This window comes from Denticeps clupeoides, chromosome 1, assembly GCF_900700375.1.
Source record: "Denticeps clupeoides chromosome 1, fDenClu1.1, whole genome shotgun sequence".
In the NCBI taxonomy this organism is placed as follows: Eukaryota; Metazoa; Chordata; class Actinopteri; order Clupeiformes; family Denticipitidae; genus Denticeps; species Denticeps clupeoides.
In genome coordinates, this window is record NC_041707.1 from 667,335 (window position 1) to 687,394 (window position 20,060).

Genomic DNA, 20,060 nt, shown 5'->3' on the forward strand with positions numbered 1-20,060 from the left:
CTGCAACCGTGTTATGAATAGGGATTTTTCTTTAAAGTCTATGTGGATGCATGTATTTCTTATGTGAAAGTTAGTTTAGTCCCTGTTTTAAGTCATGGTTCCCCATGTGCTCTGCTGGCAGTGTACCAAATGGATTTATATTGTTGATCTATTCGCATCGTTGTTAACGTAATTATAAAGGAAAACTGAAAAAAGATAACTACGGAGCTGCAGTTTGACGTCGCTCCTCCTGGCGGACAGCAGGGGGCAGCACGGCGCCGCCGAGCTCAATGGGCGACGCCGCGAAGAAGCGCGTCCGGATTTTCGCTGCCACGTCATCCGCCGCATAAACAGCAAAGATGGCGGCGTCCGTCCGGGAGAAGCAGACAGGTCTGTGCGGGACTAAATACTCCCGGGGACGGGGTGGCGGTTCCCGGGGACGCGGTGATGGAGGTGTCGGGCTGGCGGTTCCCGGGGACGGGCTGACGGAGGTGGCGGGGACGGGGTGGCGGTTCCCGGGGACGCGGTGATGGAGGTGTCGGGCTGGCGGGGACGGGGTGGTGGTGGTGTCGGGCTGGCGGTTCCCGGGGACGGGCTGACGGAGGTGTCTGGGTGGCGGTGGTGTCGGGCTGGCGGTTCCCGGGACGCGGTGGCCTGGTAACAACATTCGTCCGGATCGCCAGGATTCGCTGTCTGTTATTGTGATAAATGGGGGCGTCAGACGGTCAGGGGGGTAATTGTGAGGCGAGTCTGGCTGCAGGTTCAGGGATTTTTTCATTTCTGGACGTTTTATGTTCTATGTGGCTTCAACTGCTTTTTATTTGACTTCCTTGGCGTCCCGTCAGGTAATGCGGCGCGATTAATCTCTCTTTTTATTCAATTTAAATGTAAGAAGCTCCAGCATCGTGCATTATTAATCATGTAATGATGATTATTATTATTATGATGATTATTTTAATATAACCCTCCTCCAAACCAAAAAGTAATTTTCCACCTCTTATCGTATCTGGAAAAATAATTTTAAAATGATGAATAGTTTATTATATCGCAGTATATTCTTTATTTGCTTTATCTGGCGGTAGAAACAGTATTTTGGCTTTGTTCATTTATTTGACAAACTGTGTTGGTTTCTTTTGCTTTTAACATTTTGATCATATTTTCATAGTAAAATATTAACTTTTTTTTTTTTTTTTAAATAACATGACATTTAAATACATGGAAATATAGAAATGTTAGTGGCTTAGTGAAACCCCTTACTACCGTGGTGTCCCGAGTGTCTCCAGGGGGACTGTCCCGGCCGATACTGAGTGTAAATGCGTGTGCTGATCCGTTGCTGCTGGTGTCTCCGCAGCGGCCTTGAGGCGGATGCTGAACCTCAACGCTCCTCCTCCGAAGAACAGCGCGGCGGAGCCGGTGTGGAAGGTACCGTGTGAGCCCTGAGAAGACGTGTCCTGACTCGCCACACAGACGCACACCGCGCAGTACTGACCAGTTGTCAGGATTTGAACGTGTGTCCGTATTGACCGTAGGTGTTGGTGTACGACCGGTTCGGGCAGGACATCATCTCTCCCCTGCTGGCGGTGAAGGAGCTGAGAGACATGGGCATCACGCTGCATCTGTGAGTGAACAGCCAGCTTCACCACGAAAGGGATTAGTTGTCGCATGTGACGCACCACGGCGCAGCACACGGTGACACACGGTGAAACAGCCATGACAGGCGCCCAGGGAGCAGTATGTGGGGACCACCGGACATGCAGGACATGCAGGCTGGCACTCAAGATCATTAGAGACCCCTCACACCCTCTGAACTCTGCCTTTGAGTGGCTCCCCCCCAGATGCAGGACACAGAGGAAGGAAGTGGTAGTAGTGTCCCTGAGCAAGACACTTAACCCTAAGTTGCTCCAGGGGGACTGTCCCCTGTAACTACTGATTGTAAGTCGCTGGTAGTAAGCGGGATTTGAACCTGGGTCTTGAACTGGCTACTGAACTCTGGACGTCCCCCCCCCCATAACAACCATTATCACGTCACACACTTTTAAAATGACGCGCCTCACTGCTCCAGTTGTGTACAGTTATTTATCGTTGTTCATAGTGGAATACAAGGAACGTTTTATTGTGTCATATGTTGTGTTATTTGTGAGCTGCTCCACTGTACCTTCTATTTTGGCCCTCGGGGACAAATAAAGTTCTTTGAAATTCAAATTCTGCACCAAGGCTGAATATCGGAAAGACATTTCAGACACGGACTTAGGGGACCAATCAGATCGATATAAAAGCAAATTCATAATAGGGGACCTTTAAAAAGAAAGGATGTTGAACCTCAGTCCGCCTCTCTCCTTTTCCATGTGTAATTCCGTAGGCTGCTCCATTCGGACCGGGACCCCATCCCAGATGTTCCTGCCATTTATTTTGTCATGCCCACGGAGGAGAACATAGACAGGATATGCCAGGTAAAGTCAACGTGTCACCACGCAGTTAGAACATCTAAACCTGGGATGACGGGGAAGCTCAATATGGGGATAAACTGTGATGGTCTTGAGAAGTTCCGACTTCATTCCACAGGACCTGCGGAATCAGCTTTATGAGAGCTACTACCTGAACTTCATCTCCGCCATCTCCAGGAGCAAACTGGAGGACATCGCCAGCTCAGCGCTGGCCGCGAACGCGGTCACCCAGGTCACCAAGGTCAGTCGGGCTGAAGGCCGGCGTGTCCCTCGGACGGAATGAGGTTTTTCTAACGAATCCGCACTTCCACAGGTGTTTGACCAGTACTTGAACTTCATCACGCTTGAGGACGACATGTTCATCCTGTGCAACCAGAATAAAGAGCACATCTCTTATCATGGTGAGTTGGAGGCTCTGGCTCTTCACTCTGTCCGACGGCCGTCCTGCAAATTCTAACTCGCCTTCTCCTGCAGCCATTAACAAGCCCGACATCATGGACACAGACATGGAGGCCATCATGGTCACCATAGTGGACAGCCTCTTCTGTTTCTTTGTGACACTAGGTGAGGAACCTGGATTTTTCACCAGATCTCGACCGTTTATTAATTAGCTTTATTAATGAGGCACTTTATTAATAAACCACCGTGCATTAAGGACCAAAGTGCTGAACAGAGAATTAAAAGGAAACGATCTCACAGAGAACAGAGATGCGAATTAAAACCAGACGGATAAGAAACCCTCCTAACATGCAAGAGCAGATCATTATTGTGATTGGTTTTTAATCTTGACTTATTAATATTGATCTGTAGCTGATTGACTGTGCATTGTTACATGCCTGGTGATGGTAAATAATGGAAATGATCGGTTGTTGGAGAGCAAGTGACCACCGGAGGTCAGCGTTTCCATCCCGTTCAGCAGCCGTCTACTCCGCAGATCTGTCCCGGATGTCCCGGTTGTCCCTGTTGCGCGCACTTCATTTTCTGAAGGTTTTGGCTCGGTTCTTGTGTGAAAATGAAATGTTTGTCTGAAAACGACCCGGGCTCGGGGAATTTTGTGCGAAATGTGTGTGTGTGCTTTGCAGGAGCCGTGCCCATTATTCGATGTCCACGTGGAAACGCAGCGGAGATGGTAGCTGGGGTGAGACGCTCTTTATCATGTGTGTGTTGGGGGGTTTATTCAGATCCTTCTCACACCACACACACACTTACACACACACGGGTTCCCTTCCTAAATCTTTACATGGAGCTGAATGCACTGCCTACCAGCAGCCAGAATGTAATTGATCCCGACATTCATACAACACAGACAAGTCAGGCTTTCTTCTTCTTCCCCTGGTTCATGCCGGGACCTCGTCCCCTTCTAACCCCCCTCCCTCAGAAACTGGACAAGAAGCTGCGAGAGAATCTGAGAGACGCCAGAAACAGCCTGTTTACGGGAGACAGCATGGGAACGGGGCAGTTCAGGTAACACACACACTCTGCCGCATGTAACGTGCATTTTCTTTCCCATAGCATGAATGACGGAGCGTACTGCACGTGTATGTGTGTGTGGTGGTGTGTGTGTGTGTGTGTGTGTGTAAGTGTGTGTGATACGGGACTGATATAAATGTAATTCTGCCGCAGCAGGATGGGGAGGCTGCCTGCAGTGCACTGTGGGAAGGGATCATGCACTAATCAATCATTCTTTGTTTTCCCACTCGGTTCTTCATCTTTCTTCTTCCTCCTCCCCTGTTTTGGACCGTTTTTCTCCTCTTCTCTGCTCCTCTCAGTTTCCAGAGGCCGCTGTTTGTCCTGGTGGACCGTAATCTGGACCTGGCCACGCCCCTCCACCACACGTGGACCTATCAGGCGCTGATACACGATGTCCTGGTGAGGGAGGGTTATGTGGAGGAGAATTTTTACTCCTGCACGGTGGGCTCTAACCTGTTCTACTGGAAATCGTGTAAACAGACTTCAACTTGGCATGTCGGAGTCACGCTGCGTGTTATTATCAGTAATAATTATTCTAGGTTCCTTTCTGACCGACAAGAACACTCAAGCCATACAGCAGACTTTAATAAGGCAAGATAATAAGGCAGAATAAGCAAATATTAGATAATATTATAAAATGATTTCTGTTTGATAGTCAGCTGCTGCTTTCATGCTGCAGCTCATGCAGTCATGCTGCTTCTTTCTCTCTCTCTCACACACACACTAACACACACACACACACACACAGGGTAATAAATATTTAAACAAATCGTTTCTTTAAACATCAGGAGCCAAAAAGAAACTAGTTTGGAAATAACGCACGGAGACGTTCTCCTCGGGCTTCGTGGTCATTAATTTACATAAAATGTCAGTTTGCTGGTTCGGTATTTGAAGTCTATGGAACGTGACACTTATCTCGTGGATTATGGGGTAAACGGCATCGGTGGCGTGCTGAAAGCCGCTGACAGATGTGTGTTTGAGTCCAGAAGACCCTGTTCTGGTTTGACTGACGTTTGGAGGTTTCCGCCATGAGGCTGTGGGCGCATGTGAATGTTTTTGCAGGGTACGGTGTCAGGCGTTCATGTAAATGTAATGTAAACGTGGTCTCCTGGGCTCTGTGTGAACTCATGGTGGATGTAGTGTAGTGGCGCTCATCATTCACTTTAACAGCCATATTCCATTCAGAGTCGTAACCACCGCTTCATATATTTGGAATATCTGCTTTTTGAATTGATATTATAGAGAGAGTGTGTGTGTGTGTGTGTGTGTGTGTCTCAGGATTTCCACCTGAACAGGGTGAGTATCGAGGAGACTGTCGGCTCAGAGGCGTCGCCTGCAGGGGCGCGACCCAAAAAGAAGAACAAGAAGAAATATGACCTGACGGCCGCAGACAAGTTCTGGCAAAAACACAAGGGCAGGTGTGTGTGTGTGTGTGTGTGTGTGAGAGAGAGAGAAATACAGAATAAAATGCTTGTTTACAGTAGATTTTAAAAGTGGAAGGTTCTGGTATGATTTATTACTGATTTGTTCCTGTAGCCCGTTCCCCGAGGTGGCGGAGGCTGTGCAGGAGGAGCTGGACACGTACCGCAACCAGGAGGAGGAGGTCAAACGGCTCAAGAGCATCATGGTGAGGCCTGTCATTTATGATCACATATATTTCAATTTAGTTTAATAACCCTGAAAATGATTAATTAATCATTTTGCCAATAGTCCTTCGTTTGAAACGAGGTGTTAAATGTGTTGAAGCAGATGAATGGTGCTTTATTACATTTCTGCTGCAGGGTCTGGAGGGCGAGGACGAGGGGGCCATCAGCATGTTGTCTGACAACACGGCCAAACTGACATCCGCAGTCAGGTAATCCCAGTTGGAATAAGAATGGAAATGAAGACACTTCTGGATTATTTGATTTTGAAAATAAATTATTTGTCCAAAATATGCCATCAGGTTCATCCTACATATCCAAAATCGATTCATTTAGGCGATACGAGTTGGGCTTTCACACAAGTCCAGATGTCAAGCGGATCCGCTGTATAGCGCCAGCCGACGACGTGAATTATTTTCGGATTCTACTCGGTGGCTATTTATGCTGAATTATGATGCCGATATTCTGAACGGAGGCGCAGCGTCTGCATCCCAGCAGGTTTCCCAGAGCGGAACTCTCTGGAAGCAGCTCGTGTTTATTCATGCGACTTTCTAAATCCATGCATCTGCCCACGGCGGGAAACTTTACCTCGGGCCTGTTGAGGAAATACTATCTAGTCAGACCACCCGGAATCTCCTCAAAATGATTAAATCGGCGGTTTTCAAAATATACAGGATCATGTATGGATGTCATGACGATACCCACAATCCTGGTCCTGCTTCGGCTAAAACAGGAAACTTCCACCGTACCCTCCCGATCGTGTTCCTGTGGCAAGAAGTGGACCTTGTTCTCTTTCCTCAGTTCGCTCCCAGAGCTGCTGGAGAAGAAGAGGCTGATCGACCTCCACACCAACGTGGCCACCGCTGTCCTGGACCACATAAAGGTAAACGCGCCCTGCCCACACTGCCCTCACGCTGGGCGGGTCCTGCGCTTCATTTCCTGGACGCTCTGAGCCACCTGTTCAGGGCAGAGACGATATGAGCAACTCTCTAATTCTCATGCCGCTCGCTTTTCAAGCCTTTATTTTAGGAGGAAGAATCTATTCCGGGATTTGTGCTGCAGTGCCGCTTTTCACCACTATCCAACCGTACTGTGGATTAATGTCTTACTGAAAGTCATGTAGACACGTGTCTGCCATATTGCATGTAGAGAATATATATTGTCCTCTTTTTGACAAGCCACAAGCATGATTTTCGTTCAGTCAAAGGTTCTTCGACTTAAAATTGTCATATGGCTGCTCTTACCCACAGAGCCGTAAACTTGACGTGTACTTTGAGTACGAGGAGAAGCTGATGAGTAAATCTACGCTGGACAAGTCCCTGCTGGACATCATCAGTGACCCCGACGGTGAGTAGGCAGAATGCAGAAGTGATTGTCATTGTGAAACACTGCAGCACAGCACACGGTACAGTCATCAAGGGGATCAGTTACGGATCCACTTCCTTACCTGCTGGATCCAAACCACCACTAGGTCACCACGTATCCCTCATGACTTTCACCCAGAACTCGGGTGAAAGTCTTTTAGATTCTCGATTATTTCCACATTAATTGACTAATTCAGACCAGCCAACATCTTCAACATCTCACTGAGCACCACGGTTATTCCAACGTGTCTCAGGGGCACCACCATCGTGCCCGTGCTGAAGAAGTCTTCAGTGTCGTGTCTCAATGACTACTGTCACGTTGCACTTACACCCATCATGATGAGGTGCTTCGAGAGGCTGGTCATGAATCATATGAAGTCCCTGCTGCCCTCCACCCTGGACCCACTGCAATTCGCCTATCGTCTGAACCTCTCCACGGACGAAGCCATCACCACCCACTTGGACAATAAGGACACGTACACACGAATGCTGTTCATAGACTTTAGTTCAGCATTCAACACCATCGTTCCTCAGCACCTGTTCACAAAGCTGAACCTGCTGGGCCTGATCACCTCCCTCTGCAACTGGATCTTGGATTTCCTGACTGAGAGACCTCCACTGGAGCACTGGAGTGCTCAGTCCAATGTTGACCCATGACTGTAAAGCGATGCACAGCTCCAACCACATTAACTTCACCGATGGCACGACCGTGGTGGGTCTCATCAGCAAAAACCATGAGTTTCTGAACGTGGACAAAATGAAGGTGATGATTGTTGACTTCAGAAGACAACAGAGGGACCACTCTCCACTGAACATCAACGGATCTTGTGTGGAGTTCATCAGGAACACAAAGTTCCTCAATGTTCATCTAGAGGAGAACCTCTCCTGGAATAACACCAGTTGAACAGTCAAGAAAACCCAGTGGCGTCTCTACCTACTGTGAAGGATGGGGGAAGTGAAAGTCAAGTGATTGTGAAACACTGCAGCACAGCACACGGTGACACGGTGAAACGTGTCCTCTGTATTTAACAGTCACCCTTGGTGAGCAGTGGGCACCCTGGGGAGCAGTGTGTGGGAACAAGACTTCATCAAGGGGACCTCAGTGGCACCTTGGCGGCTTGGGATTCGAACCAGCAACCTTCTGATTATGGGGCCACCACTGCCCCTAATCTCCCATCCCTAATAGCCCATCTCCCAGCACCCATCCTCTTCACCTTCTATAGAGGGACCATTGAGAGCATTCTCAACCGTAAGATCCTACAAGATAGTGAGGACAGCTGAGAAGATCATCCGAGTCTCTCTTCCCTCTATAACGGACATTTACCACCCACCCTGCACCAGGAAAGCCACCAGCATTGTGAAGGACTCTACACACCCCTCACATGCACCCTTCACCCTCCTACCATCTGGGAAAAGGTACCGAAGCATCCGGGCCCTCACTGCCAGACTCTGGAACAGCTTCATCCTACAGGACATCAGACACCTGAACACTCAGGGACTTTCCACACTGGACTGACTCTCTCTCACACACACACACACACACACACACACACACATACACTCGCACACACTCACACTACCTCTGTTATATTGAATAATATTATCTGTCTGTAATATTATTCGACTTTGCACAGGAATATTTGCACTATTTTACTTTTGCACATTATACATTTCACTAGTTTAGCGCTGTCTTTCTCGTTGTTCGTGTCTGTGTCGCACACGTGGACTTTGTCAGTATGTAGCTTTGTCTAACTGTCTAAATGTTCTGTGCAGCACCAGGTTCCGGAGAAACGTTGTTTTTTTTTTCACTGTGTACCGTATAACACATATAAAGTGCAGCATGGAAGCCGCCGGCCACCACCGCGGTGTCCTTCCTGGAAAAAATGGAACACAAAACACTCAGCAGATATTTCAGAAGTCACGTCCACCGATCTGATGGACTGAGGGTTTCGCGTTTTATTACAGGCCGCCAGCATTATGAAAAATAGCATGTAGGTATAAAAACAAAAAGATCTGGCAGAAGAGTGCATATGTGGTGTTTTTAGGGCGGTAACGGTACGTTAGGGGTGTGTTATATGCATCACGCCGCATGGCCCACGGTATTCTGCGGGTGAGAAGTGCATATGTGGTGTTTTTAGGACGGTAACGGTACGTTAGGGGTGTGTTATACGCATCACGCCGCATGGCTCACGGTATTCTGCGGGTGAGAAGTGCATATGTGGAGTTTATAGGACTGTAACGGTACGTTAGGGGTGTGTTATACGCATCACACCGCATGGCTCACGGTATTCTGCGGGTGAGAAGTGCATATGTGGAGTTTATAGGACGGTAACGGTACGTTAGGGGTGTGTAAACGCATCACGCCGCATGGCTCACGGTATTCTGCGGGTGAGAAGTGCATATGTGGAGTTTATAGGACTGTAACGGTACGTTAGGGGTGTGTTATATGCATCACGCCGCATGGCTCACGGTATTCTGCGGGTGAGAAGTAAATACGTGGAGTTTTTTAGGACGGTAACGGTACGTTAGGGGTGTGTTATATGCATCACGCCGCATGGCCCACGGTATTCTGCGGGTGAGAAGTGCATATGTGGTGTTTTTAGGACGGTAACGGTACGTTAGGGGTGTGTTATACGCATCACGCCGCATGGCTCACGGTATTCTGCGGGTGAGAAGTGCATATGTGGAGTTTATAGGACGGTAACGGTACGTTAGGGGTGTGTTTTACGCATCACGCTGCATGGCTCACGGTATTCTGCGGGTGAGAAGTGCATATGTGGAGTTTATAGGACGGTAACGGTACGTTAGGGGTGTGTTTTACGCATCACGCTGCATGGCTCACGGTATTCTGCGGGTGAGAAGTGCATATGTGGTGTTTTTAGGACGGTAACGGTACGTTAGGGGTGTGTTATACGCATCACGCCGCATGGCTCACGGTATTCTGCGGGTGAGAAGTGCATATTTGGAGTTTATAGGACTGTAACGGTACGTTAGGGGTGTGTATACGCATCACGCCGCATGGCTCACGGTATTCTGCGGGTGAGAAGTGCATATGTGGAGTTTATAGGACGGTAACGGTACGTTAGGGGTGTGTTATACGCATCACGCCGCATGGCTCACGGTATTCTGCGAGTGAGAAGTGCATATGTGGAGTTTATAGGACGGTAACGGTACGTTAGGGGTGTGTTTTACGCATCACGCTGCATGGCTCACGGTATTCTGCGGGTGAGAAGTGCATATGTGGAGTTTATAGGACGGTAACGGTACGTTAGGGGTGTGTTATATGCATCACGCCGCATGGCTCACGGTATTCTGCGGGTGAGAAGTGCATATGTGGAGATTATAGGAAGGTAACGGTACGTTAGGGGTGTGTAAACGCATCACGCCGCATGGCTCACGGTATTCTGCGGGTGAGAAGTGCATATGTGGTGTTTTTAGGACGGTAACGGTACGTTAGGGGTGTGTTATACGCATCACGCCGCATGGCTCACGGTATTCTGCGGGTGAGAAGTGCATATGTGGAGTTTATAGGACTGTAACGGTACGTTAGGGGTGTGTTATACGCATCACGCCGCATGGCTCACGGTATTCTGCGGGTGAGAAGTGCATATGTGGAGTTTATAGGACGGTAACGGTACGTTAGGGGTGTGTTATATGCATCACGCCGCATGGCTCACGGTATTCTGCGGGTGAGAAGTGCATATGTGGAGTTTATAGGACGGTAACGGTACGTTAGGGGTGTGTTATATGCATCACGCCGCATGGCTCACGGTATTCTGCGGGTGAGAAGTGCATATGTGGAGTTTATAGGACTGTAACGGTACGTTAGGGGTGTGTTATACGCATCACGCTGCATGGCTCACGGTATTCTGCGGGTGAGAAGTGCATATGTGGAGTTTATAGGACTGTAACGGTACGTTAGGGGTGTGTTTTACGCATCACGGCGCATGGCTCACGGTATTCTGCGGGTGAGAAGTGCATATGTGGTGTTTTTAGGGCGGTAACGGTACGTTAGGGGTGTGTTATATGCATCACGCCGCATGGCTCACGGTATTCTGCGGGTGAGAAGTGCATATGTGGTGTTTTTAGGACGGTAACGGTACGTTAGGGGTGTGTTATACGCATCACGCCGCATGGCTCACGGTATTCTGCGGATGAGAAGTACATACGTGTAGTTTATAGGACGGTAACGGTACGTTAGGGGTGTGTTATATGCATCACGCCGCATGGCTCACGGTATTCTGCGGGTGAGAAGTGCATATGTGGTGTTTTTAGGACGGTAACGGTACGTTAGGGGTGTGTTATATGCATCACGCCGCATGGCTCACGGTATTCTGCGGGTGAGAAGTGCATATGTGGAGTTTATAGGACGGTAACGGTACGTTAGGGGTGTGTTATATGCATCACGCCGCATGGCTCACGGTATTCTGCGGGTGAGAAGTGCATATGTGGTGTTTTTAGGACGGTAACGGTACGTTAGGGGTGTGTTATATGCATCACGCCGCATGGCTCACGGTATTCTGCGGATGAGAAGTACATACGTGTAGTTTATAGGACGGTAACGGTACGTTAGGGGTGTGTTATATGCATCACGCCGCATGGCTCACGGTATTCTGCGGGTGAGAAGTGCATATGTGGTGTTTTTAGGACGGTAACGGTACGTTAGGGGTGTGTAAACGCATCACGCCGCATGGCTCACGGTATTCTGCGGGTGAGAAGTGCATATGTGGTGTTTTTAGGACGGTAACGGTACGTTAGGGGTGTGTTATACGCATCACGCCGCATGGCTCACGGTATTCTGCGGATGAGAAGTACATACGTGTAGTTTATAGGACGGTAACGGTACGTTAGGGGTGTGTTATATGCATCACGCCGCATGGCTCACGGTATTCTGCGGGTGAGAAGTGCATATGTGGAGTTTATAGGACGGTAACGGTACGTTAGGGGTGTGTTATATGCATCACGCCGCATGGCTCACGGTATTCTGCGGATGAGAAGTACATATGTGGTGTTTTTAGGGTGGTAACTTTACGTTAGGGGTGTGTAAACGCATCACGCCGCATGGCTCACGGTATTCTGCGGGTGAGAAGTGCATACGTGGAGTTTATAGGACGGTAACGGTACGTTAGGGGTGTGTTATATGCATCACGCCGCATGGCTCACGGTATTCTGCGGATGAGAAGTACATATGTGGTGTTTTTAGGGTGGTAACTTTACGTTAGGGGTGTGTAAACGCATCACGCCGCATGGCTCACGGTATTCTGCGGGTGAGAAGTGCATACGTGGAGTTTATAGGACGGTAACGGTACGTTAGGGGTGTGTTGTATGCATCACGCCGCATGGCTCACGGTATTCTGCGGGTGAGAAGTACATACGTGGAGTTTATAGGACGGTAACGGTACGTTAGGGGTGTGTAAACGCATCACGCCGCATGGCTCACGGTATTCTGCGGGTGAGAAGTGCATACGTGGAGTTTATAGGACGTTAACGGTACGTTAGGGGTGTGTAAACGCATCACGCCGCATGGCTCACGGTATTCTGCGGGTGAGAAGTGCATACGTGTAGTTTATAGGACGGTAACGGTACGTTAGGGGTGTGTAAACGCATCACGCCGCATGGCTCACGGTATTCTGCGGGTGAGAAGTGCATATGTGGAGTTTATAGGACGTTAACGGTACGTTAGGGGTGTGTAAACGCATCACGCCGCATGGCTCACGGTATTCTGCGGGTGAGAAGTACATACGTGGAGTTTATAGGACGGTAACGGTACGTTAGGGGTGTGTAAACACATCACGCCGCATGGCTCATGGTATTCTGCGGGTGAGAAGTGCATACGTGGAGTTTATAGGACGGTAACGGTACGTTAGGGGTGTGTTATATACATCACGCCGCATGGCTCACGGTATTCTGCGGGTGAGAAGTGCATACGTGGAGTTTATAGGACGGTAACGGTACGTTAGGGGTGTGTGTAAACGCATCACGCCGCATGGCTCATGGTATTCTGCAGGTGAGAAGTACATACGTGGAGTTTATAGGAAGGTAACGGTACGTTAGGGGTGTGTTTTACGCATCACGCCGCATGGCTCACGGTATTCTGCGGATGAGAAGTACATATGTGGTGTTTTTAGGGTGGTAACTTTACGTTAGGGGTGTGTAAACGCATCACGCCGCATGGCTCACGGTATTCTGCGGGTGAGAAGTGCATACGTGGAGTTTATAGGACGGTAACGGTACGTTAGGGGTGTGTTGTATGCATCACGCCGCATGGCTCACGGTATTCTGCGGGTGAGAAGTACATACGTGGAGTTTATAGGACGGTAACGGTACGTTAGGGGTGTGTAAACGCATCACGCCGCATGGCTCACGGTATTCTGCGGGTGAGAAGTGCATACGTGGAGTTTATAGGACGTTAACGGTACGTTAGGGGTGTGTAAACGCATCACGCCGCATGGCTCACGGTATTCTGCGGGTGAGAAGTGCATACGTGTAGTTTATAGGACGGTAACGGTACGTTAGGGGTGTGTAAACGCATCACGCCGCATGGCTCACGGTATTCTGCGGGTGAGAAGTGCATATGTGGAGTTTATAGGACGTTAACGGTACGTTAGGGGTGTGTAAACGCATCACGCCGCATGGCTCACGGTATTCTGCGGGTGAGAAGTACATACGTGGAGTTTATAGGACGGTAACGGTACGTTAGGGGTGTGTAAACACATCACGCCGCATGGCTCATGGTATTCTGCGGGTGAGAAGTGCATACGTGGAGTTTATAGGACGGTAACGGTACGTTAGGGGTGTGTTATATACATCACGCCGCATGGCTCACGGTATTCTGCGGGTGAGAAGTGCATACGTGGAGTTTATAGGACGGTAACGGTACGTTAGGGGTGTGTGTAAACGCATCACGCCGCATGGCTCATGGTATTCTGCAGGTGAGAAGTACATACGTGGAGTTTATAGGAAGGTAACGGTACGTTAGGGGTGTGTTTTACGCATCACGCCGCATGGCTCACGGTATTCTGCGGGTGAGAAGTGCATACGTGGAGTTTATAGGACGGTAACGGTACGTTAGGGGTGTGTTATATGCATCACGCCGCATGGCTCACGGTATTCTGCGGATGAGAAGTACATATGTGGTGTTTTTAGGGTGGTAACTTTACGTTAGGGGTGTGTAAACGCATCACGCCGCATGGCTCACGGTGTTCTGCAGTTCGCTGGAAAACAGCTGATCTCCGAGATGAATCTCGGGCCGGAGGGACGTGATTGGTGAGTTCAGACGTGAGTTTACCGCGGTTCGGCGTAATGTCTTCCAGCCCCACGCTTATCATGAAAAGCCGTGCTTGTTCATTGTTCCGCCGCCCTGGAGGAGTTGAGGCTTCCGCCTCATCCTGTCCCGCGAAGGAACCGGCGCCGCGACCTGGAGGGGGCTGCCAGCGGCGCCGGGACAACGGAGGGACAAGATGAGCAGCAGGGGAACACTGTGGCCTTTTAGAGGCGTCCCCCCGCCACCTTCCTGCACCCCGAGATCAGAGACCCGCTGCTACCTGAGGTCTCTCTCCCGAAGCCCCACATCTAATCCAGCAGAATCGTTGTCCCCGTGAAGTCAACGTTATTGGACATGAACGCACGTTGTTTGCTAGAATGTTTGATATAAATATATTTTTTTTTTCTCCCCCTCAGCTGGGACCCCAGAAGACAAGATGAGGCTCTTCTTGATATTCTACATTACAGCACAGGTTCCCCCTTCAGAGGTAAAGCGGGGGTCTTAACGTCTGTAGCACAGACGCAGGGGTCCTCGTACGTACACCGGGTCCCCACTTGGTCCCCTTTTCTTTAGTTTGGGGTTGTCCAGTAGAAGCCGTGTTGTGTGAGTTCGTGTTCGCGTATTTTCATGACCACAAAGTCCATCGTGTCCCTGAGCAGGACAGTTAACCCTGAGTGTCTCCAGGGGGGACTGTCCCTGTTGCTACTGACTGTATGGTGCTCTGGGTAAAAGTTCATTATTAATACGTTGCCAGTTGTGACTGTCGGTAAGAAATCATGTGAAAGTGCAGCTTGTTTTGCAGTGGAGAGAACAGTGACGGGACGAGATATGAATAAACGCACGGTTTACCGGCGCTTAGCATCAGTTTTCACCGACCCTCCAGGGATCAGGACATTTATAGTCCCCTGCACAGTGTCCAAACAGTCACGTCTCTTTAACGGCTCCGCCCACAGCAGTCAAAAGCCTCATTGTTCGCCGAAGAGTCGCGCTGAGCATATTTCAGAGGCCTTTGATGCTGAAGTCCAATAAAGTGGGTTCCCCCACCCCCTGGGTGAGAAGGGGACGTGTGGGGAACATACACTGGTTCCGTAAGAAAAGACAGGGTTCTCTGAACATGCACACATTTTGAATCCTTTCTGAATAATTACGTTATGAAATGTACGCCGTATATGTAATAATTTTTATAAAGTCGGTATGTTTCCACCGGACAACCTCGTAGGGGCTCTTTTCATACGTTAAAACATGAAATGATCGGTCCTGATTTGGCGCCTGTTGCCCCTGCAGGGGGACCTGGAGCAGTACAAGAGGGCCCTGCAGGACACAGGCTGCGACCTTTCACCTCTCAACTACATCAGGCAGTGGAAGTGAGTTCGTATGTGACCACGACGTTACTACCATATTAATTATTGAAAGGAATAAAAACGTGATTAACATGATTACAGTCATTTATTTTACCGAACAGATTTCAGAACCGTACATACGTAATTCGACATGAAGGTTAATACGTGTGTGGATTTGTGTTTCCCTCCTGCAGAGCATTCACTAAGATGGCGGCCACACCGGCAAACTACGGCAACAGCGGCGTGAAGCCTATGGGGTACTGATCCTCGGCGTCCCTCGTCCCCCTGTCTGGACACTTCTCACTCGCTCTGTCTCCCCGGCAGGCTGTTCTCGCGCGTGATGAACACGGGTTCTCAGTTCGTGATGGAGGGCGTGAAGAACCTGGTGCTCAAGCAGCATGTGAGTGCAGAACGGAACCGGAGATAGACAGGAACGTCACCGTGCCGAATGTCCTCGACCGAGACCAGCGCACGTTGCCATTAGTGACCCTCCCTGCTATACAACGCCGGTTTACATTTACAGCGTTTACCAGACGTCCTTATACAGAGCGACTTACAGTCAGTAGTTACAGGGACAGTCCCCCCCTGGAGACACTCAGGGTTAAGTGTCCTGCTCAGGGACATGATGGTAGTAAGTGGGGTTTGAACCCGGGTCTCCTGGTTCACAGGAGAGTGTGTTACCCGCTAGGCTACCACCACCTTTTTAAACACGTATTTACGGTTAAAACCAAGTACGTTTTCAGCATGGAACCAGCGTGTTCATTGTGGCTCTTGTCTTCTTCAGAATCTGCCTGTCACTCGAATCCTGGACAACCTCATGGACATGAAGTCCAATCCGGTGAGTCTCTCTCTCTCGCATTGCGTATTTTTCCACTGATATTTCATCGCCTCCCAGACTCCACACCCACATCCTGTTAGAATTAATGCTCCCTATAATGGTCCCTGTCCTTCAGAACCGACCGGGTCCATCGTGCAGCAACGTTAAAAGGTCAGAGCTATTGGAATTAGGTCCATATTAAAGCGTTCGGGACACGCGTCCCGTCCACCCGCATCAGTCCTTCAGGCTGCTGCTAAAAGCACCAGGTATGGCTGGACCTCCTAGGAGCCCATATGGGCTCCATCCTGCCAGGAGAAGGTGCAGCTCTGCTCTGATGGGTCCCATCAGTGTCCCTTGTCTGAGGAGGAGGAGGCTTATTCTGGACGTCTGGTGCCGGGTCTGTGCCAGCGCTGTCCCTGCTGTCCGCCTGCCGGGTTTGGCTGCCCTCGTGCCCAACATCAACATGCACTCCCTTCCTCTGCTGTCCTCGGCTCGGTTCTACTTTTATCTCGTGTGTCTGAACGCGTCCTCTTGTGTGGACGTCTGTCTCCTCCGCCTCGTTGTTTTCTCAGCTACTGGAGTTACCAGAACAAAGCGGCCGTTGTCCACCGGGCCCCGAATCGCCGCCTCTGCCACACAGGTAGAGCCGGGGAGCGTGGGTACAATGGGCCGCCGTGGCCCCGCCCCGCCCCGCCGAGCAGCAGAAAGCCGATAGTGGAAAAATCCGGAGCATTTGGCCACTTTCCAGCGTCGGCCCGAGCTGCAGGGAGAACAGGGAGCGAGAGGAGGGACGTTCTGTCCCCCCAGTCATTCACTCAGAACCCAGAGGAGTCCAGACAGGAAGTCGTGTCGGCGTTTTTCCCGGGAAAATAAAACGAACCCGCCGGTTCTTCAGAGTCCCGCGTGACTGTTTTACATGCAAACACCGAGCCGCTGCGACGCTTCACATGTTTGGAAGCCATGACGGTGGGTGGAGGTCATGTTTTAGGGGCGGGGCAGGAAAAGCAGGAGAAATGGGCGGTAACCTGTCCCCTTATGACGTCATAAGGGGACAAATTCCAGACCCGACCGTCTGAGCTGCCGCTCTCTGCTGGGAACTCATATTAATGTTAAATAATCTCACATTTCCAGGTCAGGGGACCTTTAAAAGTTGTAAAATAATTTCTGAAACTTTGATGAGTAATTCACCATCTCGGCTTCTCACTGTGCTGAAATGAGAATTTTGTTCCTCAGTAAGAAACCTTCAGCAGAGCATCTCACTTTCGGTCGGTCCCACTCATCTCAGGTCCACGTGCAGTTCGATCATCAGGGTTTCTGATTTGAGAACTTATTTCCGTGTGAACGTCTGGTTGGACGTCCACAGTTGGTTGTCTGTGGGATCAGAACTCTGCTCTTCACCAGCAGCCACTTCACTCCATGTTGTTCCGCAGGAAACGGACGACTACAGATACTTCGATCCAAAGATGTTGCGAGGCAGCGAGAGGTAGGACGTCTGTGGGGGACAAATACACTCGCGCACAAATACACACTCACAAAAACAATAACAACATTTATTTCTTATTTAGCCCATAATCACATACAGTACGTCTCAATGGGCTTTGACAGGCCCTACAGTTGACATCCCAACACACTTGACCCTTCTGCACACAGGGAAAAACTCCACACAAAAAAACAAAAACAAATACACACGCTTAAATACACACTCACGCACACGCAAATACACATATACAAATACACACGCACAAGTACACACTCCCTCACGCACGCACAAATACACACGCACACTCAAATACGCACACACATACACAAATATGCACGCATGAACACACACACAAATACGCACACAAACACACACATTCACACAAATACACGCACTCATGCACAAATACACGCACGCACGCACACTCACGCACGCACAGAGCTCAGAATGAATAACAGCTCCTCTGTCTGTGTAACGCAGTTCCATTCCAAGGAACAAGAACCCGTTTCAGGAGGTGAGTGCGCTGTTGTCCTGTGTGTGTGTGTGTGTGTGTGTGTGTGTGTGTGTGTGAGATGCGGGGAAACAGCAGGAGGCGTTAACCTCACTAATCTGCGTCTCCACGGCGACGACCCTCCGCTCGCAGCGTGCGGTTAAATCTGGATTACGGCCTTCTGACTGATGTGGGATTGGCGGAACGTCGCGCTTGATCTCGCGCTTGATGTTCTTCTCTTCTGTCTCAGGCCATCGTGTTTGTTGTTGGTGGAGGGAATTACATAGAATATCAGAACCTTGTGGACTACGCCAAGGTACGTTCGTACAGCACCTCACATCCGCCCGGGACGTTGTGTACAGAGCGGAGGTAACTCTCTGTGTGTGTGTGTGTGTGTGTCTACACAGTCCAGACAGGGGAAGCGCATCCTGTACGGCTGCAGCGAGCTGTTTAACGCCTCGCAGTTCATTAAACAGGTGGGTACAGGACGCCTCGCCAGAAATGTCGGGGTCCGAGGTGATCGCCCTGAAGTCTCATGTCTCGTTTTTTTGCTCTTCGCAGCTCTCCCAGCTTGGGCAGAAGTGAGAGGAAGATGAAGACCAGATGAACTTCTTCCCCTTAACGCACCAACAACGCAGAGCATCACCGGACGTTTCGTCTCTGATATTCCATGTTTTATAATGTTTACTTTCATGTTTGTCTTATTCAACCTGCTACTAACTCACAACAATAAAATTTCAACAGTTTAATGCAAAAGTGCCTTGTTGGACTCATTATGTGTGTAAATACAGAGTGGAATCATTCTCACGACGTGTTTGGAGAAGGAAGACACGTCGTTTTTATATATTGTAGAAGATAACCAACGACTGAAAAGTAACGCAAGTTTATGTAGTAAACGGGTAGATTTTATATGAGGCTTTTCACACTCTTTACTTCTCTAAATCGTTCCGATGTTGAACTTTTCCTTCCCTCGTGTTAATGATCAACTCCTGCAGCTGCTTATGATGGACGTAGCTGCAGTCCTGAAGGTTCTCAACAAACCAATTCATCAAAACCACCTCTGATGAAATGGCCATGCACATTCACATTTACGGTATTAACCAGACGGCCGTATCCAGAGCGACTTACAACGTGCTTCCATGTCACCATGGATGAAGGGGTCAGTTCTGGGTCACTAGGACCCCCAACTATGAATACAATCTTTTATTCACTCTGTTCTAGTTTATATACAGAAGTCAGACAAGAAGAAGGTTACAAGTTCATCTAAATCTTCTCTAAAGAGGAAGGTCTTGAGCTGCCGTGTGAAGGTGCTCAGTGACTGAGCTGGAAGTTCATTCCACCACCGAGGGGCCGAGACGGAGAAGAGTCTAGATGAGCGTCTTCCTTTTACCTTCAGAGATGGAGGGACCAGGCGAGCAGTACTGGAGGCTCGGAGTATACCAGGTGCAGTGCGAGGTGTAATAAGGGCTGTGAGGTAGGATGGTGCAGCTCCATGTTTGGCTTTGTAGGCCAGCATCAGTATTTAGAACCTGATGCGTGCAGCTACTGGGAGCCGGTGGAGGTGAAGTTCCTGGGTCGTCCACAGTGAACTAGTATGGAAATGCTGTTTACAGCCTGATGGTTTAGGGTGAACTAGACTGTCTGTTCCAGGGCTTACGGTGTCTTCCTGTGTTTGGAGGCGAGGTGTTAAGGCTCAGAGAAGGATGAAGTCCTGACTGAGCTGACCTCAGACTCCCGGACCTTTGACCTCCAGGATAAACAGGATTAGG

General features: G+C 49.5%; 1 protein-coding gene across 1 annotated transcript; it reads left to right on the plus strand.

Moving 5' to 3' along the window:
- Positions 1-293: 293 nt before the first annotated feature.
- On the plus strand, positions 294-19,047 carry scfd1 (sec1 family domain containing 1). Its single transcript, XM_028974446.1, has 25 exons — positions 294-369; positions 1,331-1,401; positions 1,509-1,597; positions 2,339-2,429; positions 2,542-2,664; positions 2,737-2,824; positions 2,898-2,987; positions 3,506-3,561; positions 3,802-3,887; positions 4,193-4,292; positions 5,172-5,311; positions 5,430-5,520; positions 5,675-5,748; positions 6,338-6,419; positions 6,787-6,883; positions 14,581-14,651; positions 15,449-15,528; positions 15,699-15,761; positions 15,829-15,904; positions 16,289-16,342; positions 17,752-17,804; positions 18,282-18,315; positions 18,542-18,607; positions 18,699-18,767; positions 18,853-19,047. Exons 1-25 carry the CDS (start codon positions 339-341, stop codon positions 18,874-18,876), a joined length of 1,899 nt encoding a protein of 632 aa, XP_028830279.1. The 5' UTR covers positions 294-338; the 3' UTR covers positions 18,877-19,047.
- The last annotated feature ends 1,013 nt before the right edge of the window (positions 19,048-20,060 follow it).

Excerpts from the sequence above, each read along its gene's own strand:
- scfd1 (XM_028974446.1), top strand. The coding sequence starts at position 339 with ATGGCGGCGTCCGTCCGGGAGAAGCAGACAG. Across the intron at positions 5,312-5,429 it reads TGGCAAAAACACAAGGGCAG|CCCGTTCCCCGAGGTGGCGG; the intron begins GTGTGTGTGTGT and ends TTGTTCCTGTAG. Across the intron at positions 5,749-6,337 it reads AAACTGACATCCGCAGTCAG|TTCGCTCCCAGAGCTGCTGG; the intron begins GTAATCCCAGTT and ends CTCTTTCCTCAG.